Below are 7,246 nucleotides of genomic sequence, written 5' to 3'. Positions count from 1 at the left end.
GAAGGCTAGGTGGCACAGTGGATAGAGCACCAGCCCTGGAGTCAGGAGTACCTGAGTTCAAATCCGGCCTCAGACACTTAATAATTACCTAGCTGTGTGGCCTTGGGCAAGCCACTTAACCCCAATTGCCTTCCAAAAAAATAGTTTAAAGAAAAGTAAAGGGGCAGCTAGGCGGTGTAATGAATAGAGTCAGGAGGACCTGAGTTCAAATCCAACCTTAGACATTCAATAATTACCCAACTGTGTGACTTTGGCCAAGTCATTTAACCCCATGGCCTTGTAAAAAAATAAGAACCAAAAGTCATGGAGATTATGGAAGGGAATTCCATAATTTATGGACCAAATATTCCTAAAGTGCTCAAAATTAAGTGTTGAAAATAACTTTGTGTTTTACGTAGTATCCAATTAATCTAACACTTATCTGAAAGAAATCTCAACTATAATATTTCAAATATATGATCAACACATCTCAACTTGAAAACCTATAAGAAGGAGAAATCCATTATAACTTGAGGCAGTACATTCTATTTTGAAGACATTTTCTTGCATATATTTTCCTTGATATTGAGTCTAATTCTGATGTTTTGAAAGTGTTATCCTTGCACACACATTTACATTATAGACCCAAATAGGATAAATTGGATTCCTTCTAGCCCTAGTTTCCTTCCTCCCTCCTTTCCTTTTTTCTTTGCTTTCTGAATGTCTTACACTGGATGCTTTCTAGCTTAGCAATGACCTTCTCTACCTATGATGAACAAAACTGAACACAGTTCTTCAACTGAGGTATAAAGAGTGCAGAAGACAATGACATCTCCAATTCTTTATTTTTTAAAGTTTTGTCTCTATATTATACTATTATTTCATTTTATAAATCTTTTTATCTCTGTGACAGGTAAAAGGATTCAAAAGCTATTTGCAAATTTGATCTCATCTTTCTTTTTTCTATTTTCCTTATTTTTCTTTTTGTTTTGTCTTTCTCTCCCAATCTCCCTTCCCCCTCCTTTATTCTATTTTCCCTCCTTTATTTCTATTTCTTCACACCTTTTGAAGTATTTTTGCATGTTCCAGAAAAAAAGTCCGAAATAACTCAAGAACTATCACCTTTATAGTCTCATTTAAAAGCATATATCAATAAAATAATTGGAGCATTATGTTAAAAAGATCTTTATTCAAAGACATGTAGCAGCTTTTCAATATATTTTATTTTTTTCAATTACATGTAAAGATAGCTTTCAACAGTTATTTTTAGTAAAATTTTCAGTTTCACATTTTTCTGTGTCCCTCCCTTCCCTCCTTTCTCTTTGAGCTACATACCCAATCAAAAGATATATAACCATTAATGGAGGCTACAACCTAATCCTACATGGTTTGAGACATTGATGGCAAGAAGTCCAAAAAGAATACCCTCCCACCCTTTACTTACTATAAAAGTCTAAAGAAGTGTCCCACAAAGCTAGAGACTTCAGGGAAAGGTCTCCTCCACACAACCAATAGAATATATATTTTAATCTACCAGGGTGCACAAGTTTTTAAATAAATTTGTTCTAAGCCATATTGTTATACATAGAATAAAGTGACTGGTTTATTCTAAAGTTAGTCTTGTAAAAGAAGACAAAGAAATTTGCTTCCTTTAGAATCATTTGGAACAATTTTTCATGATAGTAAGTCTTATGGAAAACTAGATGAACTAAACTCAAATTTAAAATAATAGGAAGAAAAACGATTGAATTAATATCATACTAAGATTTACACAATGCCTTGCAAATTGCTCATTAGAAAGAGCACTAATCCTAGATTCCGGAAGACCTGAGTTGAAATCCAACCTCAGACACTTACTAACCCACATGATCTTGGGCAAGGCACTTAACCTCTTTCCCCCTTCATTTTTGCCTTAATTCACTGGGGAAGGAAATAGGAAACTAATCCAGTATTATTGCTCCAAAAAAAAAAAACAGTCCCATGAACCATATAGTTCACCTCATGATGAAAAATTAGCATGACTTAAAGATTGAATAAGAACAATGAAAAATAATTCATTATATTCTCAAAAGAATTCTGCAGCATTAACACTATCATTAGCCCCATTTTACAAGTGCGAAAATTTTGCTATACAGAAGACACTACAATTCCTAAATATCTGAAACTGATTTGCATTCAGTCCTGTCCTAACTCCACCTCCATTATTCTCTATACTGTGCCACCTAATTGCCTCTGAAAGTCTACACTTAAATAAAACTAATTGTAAAATAGATTCACTTATTGTAGTAGAGAAAAAGTATGAAGACACATTCTTTTTACCTTCATAATTGTTTTGTCTTTCCTGAAGTTGCTTCCATTTCAAAATGAATCATGTACTTTTGTTCCAATAAGTCAGTTTCTCTCTCTCTCTCTCTCTCTCTCTCTCTCTCTCTCTCTCTCTCTCTCACACACACACACACACACACACACACACACACACACACACACACACACACACACACACACACACACAAACAGGTATTCAAACCTTAATACCCTCAACCTCCCATCTGTCCATGTATGTCTTTTGAATGACCATGATATGTATGATTTCCCATTATGAAAAATTCTCAATAAAATTTCCTAAAAAGTTCCAGATTCCGGTTGTACTGAAGTGGTGCACTGGACACAGCATTGGCCTGGATTCAGGAGGACCTGAGTTAAAATCTGGCCTCAGGTATTTAATAATTACCTAGCTGTGAGAAAATCAATTAACCCCTTGCCTTGAGCATAAAGAAAAGGTTCCTAACTGAAAAAGTCGTTGAGGGGTTTTTATTTTTATCAGAAATATTGTTTTTCTGGTAAGACAAATATATATTTTAATTTCATGTGATAAGAATAAAAATTGGAGCTTCAATTAAGTTATTTTATTCAATTTCAATATACTTTATTAAGGCTATTTCTACTACCATTACAGGACACCTTTTTTTTCAATTTATAATCTTACAGATTAAGCAAGAGCATTCAGAGGTTAAGTTATTTGTGAGATTCACATAAGTGTAAGCATATGTCTTTATGTGAACAGTTAGGTAAAATCTACCATAATATAGTGCTGCCATGTATGAAATTCAGGATGCTCACAGATTTTGGAATACGTGTAAAAGAAGCAAACATCAAGGAATTTCCAAAACAGTCTGTTAAAGTAACACATTTTTTACTGCTTTAATAAATAGGTTTTTTGAATTGAACTGAATTAGAATATTAAGTTTTGGAACACATCAGGGTGTTGGAATTTTTTCAAAATCCCATTGACCTAGAATGCCCATGGGCAGATTGTAGTCTATAAAGGAGAGTTGAATTCTTCAGCTGAAACTGTATTTTCTCTTTACCTTTTTCATTCATTTCCTAAATTAATATATTGAATGATAGCATTTAAATGAATTTCAAAAACATGTTGATAAAATACATGGTTTCTGATGCTCTAAATTTAGGAAGGTGAAAAAATGATGTGGATATGAACAAAAAAAATTACCTTGGTATTTTGAGCCTCTGCATTGCTTTCCTGAAGGCCTCCTTCACATCTTTGTTCCTAAAGCTATAGATCATGGGATTAAGCAAGGGATTCACCACTGTGTAGAACAGAGCAGCCAACTTGTCCTTCTCCACAGAATAGGTGGAACTGGGTCTTGAGTACATAAAGAGGAGGGACCCATAGAAGAGCATCACAGATATCATATGGGAGGCACAGGTGGAGAAAGCCTTCCACCTCCCTGAGGCTGAATGGATCCGAAGGATGGCTAGGATGATATTGAAGTAGCATATCAGGATTGCTAGCATGCTAGATAGAACTGTGAAACCCACCAGTCCCTGGAGCACCTTCACATAGACCTGTGTGTCCGTGCAGGACATCTTTAACAAGGGTGCGACATCACAGAGGAAGTGGTTAATAATGTTTTCCCCACAAAATTTTAGTCGGAATGTGTTAGCAGTGTGGCCTATGGCATTCAAAAATCCAACTACATAGGACACAGCAACCAGTCCAATAGAGAGAGACCTGGACATGGCAACTGAATAGAGAAGGGGGTTACAGATTGCTACATAACGATCATAAGACATAACAGCAAGGAGGTAACACTCAGTGTAAGCCACAACACAGGAAAAGAAAAATTGGGTACCACAGGCAGCTAAGGAAAAATGCTTGTCCTCTGATAGACAGGTAGCCAGGATTTTGGGAGTGTACACAGATGTATACCAGAAATCTAAGAATGACAGATTTCCAATGAAAAAATACATGGGGGTATGCAAACGGGAATCAATTCTGATTAAGATGACTAAAGTCATATTCCCTACCAATGTTGCCAAATAAAGAACCAAGAAAATTCCAAAGAAGATGTGTTTCATCCAGGGATCAGCTGAAAAGCCAATTAAGATGAATTCAGTCAGGATGGTCCGATTCCCCACTTCCACAGACATGGTGGTGGCAACCTGATAGAAGGCAAGAACATCAAAGAGAATTGTAGAGTCCATGAGATTTAGGTCTGAAGTGACTCCATGGGGCAGATGGATAGCCTAAAGGATAGAGCTTTTTACTAGGAACTAGAAAGACATGAGTTCACATACTGCTTCACATATTCATCAGCTTTGTGATGCTTGGCTTATCATTTAATCCACAGGTTTCTGGGATTTCTCATCTGTAATAAGTATGTAATAACAGCACAGATCTCCCAGGATTTCTGGGAGGTTTAAATGAGATAATGCATTTAAAATGCTTTTTTAACAGGGCATACCCCAATGCTACTACTGGATCTTTATCCCAAAGAGATCATAAAAAGGGGAAATGTCCACATGTACACAAATCTTTATAACTCCTCTTTTTTGCAGTGAGAAATAATTGGAAATTTAGGGTGTGCCCATCAAGTAGTGAATGACTGAATGAATGATATATACATGTTATAGGCCCTGTTCTGTAATAAATCATAATGGGGTGATATTGAGAAAAGTCTGAAAAGACTTGTATGAACTGATCCTGAGTGAAGTGAACAGAAGCAGTAAAATATTGAACACACTAACAGCAGCACTGTGTGATGATCAACTATTTTGGCTTTATTGCCTCTTAGTAGTTCAATGTTCCAAGGACAATTCTAAAAGATTTGGGATAGTAAATGCCATCCACATCCTGATAAAAATATATGAAGTCTGAATGCAGACCAAAGCATACTATTTTCACATTTTAAAACATCTATCATGTTTTCTCTCATTTTTTCCTTCAGTTTTGATTCTATGTTAACATGAATAATATAAAAATAAATTAAACATGATTATACATATAGATACATTTTCATTACTCATTGTCAACGGAAGAAATGGTGTGCAATTCAAAAAGTTACAAAAAGATGAGTGCTAAAAGCCATCCTGTTATGTAATTTAAAAAATAAAATAGCATTTAATAAAATAAATTGCTTTGTCGAAATTAAAGGTATATTTTAGGTGAATATAGGTAGATATATACATATGTGCGTGTGTGCTTTTCCCATGACTTCTTAGAGGAAAATTGTGGACATTCTAAAATGTCAGACCTTGAAGAGACCCTAGAATATAGAATAGACTGTAAGATCTAGGTTAGCAAATAAAATGTGTGAATTAGAAGGAAATTTAAGTATAGTACAGATTCCCAAAGTGGTGCAGGACCTTAGAGATCATCTACTCAAATTTTCTAATTTTATAGAGGATTATGGTTGAAGAATTAGAAAGACTCTCATAGGTCTCTTCGTTTCTAACTCTCTCATTTCACAGATCAGAAAAATAAGTCCCAGAAAGTTTAAACTGCATTTTTGGTGGTCATACCAGGAAGCATCAGAGGTGCTATGATGGAGGAGATATGATGGCAGATTCTAAGAGTATGGAGTCAGAGATCACTATTTCCACTCTGGGATGCTGAATATCCTGAAGATGCAATGAGAAATGACAGTGTTAGTCATTCAACTGATCATTAATCAATATGCATTTGTCAATTACATAGTACATACCTGGCGCTATCCTAGGTGCTGAAGATGCAGAGTAAAAGCAAAATAAAAGCAAAAACTAGAACCTGCCCCCAGCTTTTCCCTAAATGGTAGACTTTCCTAATGGCAGAGACAACAAATCTAAAAGTACATCCATACATAGATGAATACAGAACATGCAAAATCGCTTTAGAATAAAAGACACTAGTAGTCGAAGGGAGTGAGAAAGCTCGTGTGTGAGAGAGAGTATTTGAACTGAATCTAAAAGAAAATCCTTTTTCTTGAAAATTGAAAGTTTGGAGGGAAAGTATTGCAGGTATGAGGGAGAGAGAGAGTGCATTAACATCAAGATAGAAGATAGAACATCATATATAAAGAGTACCAAGTAGGTCAATATAGTTAGACTTTAGATTATGGGGGATCACTATGTTAAGGTAGTCAATAGATAATAACAGAAAAGATTGTGAAGACCTTTAGAATTCAAATAGAAAATTTTCGGTTTGATCATAGAAGGAAAATGGAGACAATGGGTTTTGTTGAGTAGGTTACTGACATGATTTAATCTGACTTTTAGGATAATCATGCTAGCAGCAATGTGGAGAATGGATATGAGGGGTTTGATACTAAGAGATATGAAAGCTGCCAGGAATTTGAACCAGAGCAGCTTTTGTATAGAGAGAAAGTTTTGTATAGTAAAAATGTTGTGAATGTATTTTTATTTGCCTGATGATTGGCTATAAGGAATGAGTAACTTTGAGGAGTTAAGAATCATATTAACCAATATTGTGAAACTGGATGAATGGAAAAATCATGGCATCTGTGAGAGTAACAGCAAAATTCAAAAGGGTGCTTTTGGAAGGAAAGTAAAGAATTCTGTTTTTGCATGTTGAGTTTGAGATACTAGTGGAAAATTCAACTGAAAATGAACAAAGAATGACTGCAGGAAACATGATATTCTAGTTCAGAATAGAAACTAGAAGTGGAAAAATAGTTATTTGAGTAATATGTTGAAAAGTGTAAATGCTCCTCTACTTTGAAAATATTTACTGAATAATTTCATTTCTTTGTGAGCCAAGAGGAAACAAGTTGCCTTGGATGGTCCAAATTATAAAATCTACAGGAGAAATTTTGAATCATTTATAATCTATATTTTCAGTCCATCTTTAAGAAAAAGTTTTGTTCAATTAAGTATAGTGAAAAGGGTTGTATAATAATTGACTCCCAATTCATTCAGGCTGAGAAGGTCCTGAAAGAATAGATTATCAGAAATATAAGTAATATTAAAT

General features: G+C 34.8%; 1 protein-coding gene across 1 annotated transcript; it reads right to left on the bottom strand.

Moving 5' to 3' along the window:
• Positions 1-3,486: 3,486 nt before the first annotated feature.
• On the bottom strand, positions 3,487-4,485 carry LOC141519527 (olfactory receptor 9G4-like). Its single transcript, XM_074231748.1, has one exon. It carries the CDS (start codon positions 4,483-4,485, stop codon positions 3,487-3,489), a length of 999 nt encoding a protein of 332 aa, XP_074087849.1.
• Positions 4,486-7,246: the final 2,761 nt, after the last annotated feature.

Source organism: Macrotis lagotis, chromosome 3, assembly GCF_037893015.1.
Source record: "Macrotis lagotis isolate mMagLag1 chromosome 3, bilby.v1.9.chrom.fasta, whole genome shotgun sequence".
In the NCBI taxonomy this organism is placed as follows: Eukaryota; Metazoa; Chordata; class Mammalia; order Peramelemorphia; family Peramelidae; genus Macrotis; species Macrotis lagotis.
The sequence above is the reverse complement of the archived record's forward strand: the minus strand, read 5'-3'. Positions and strand labels throughout refer to the sequence as shown.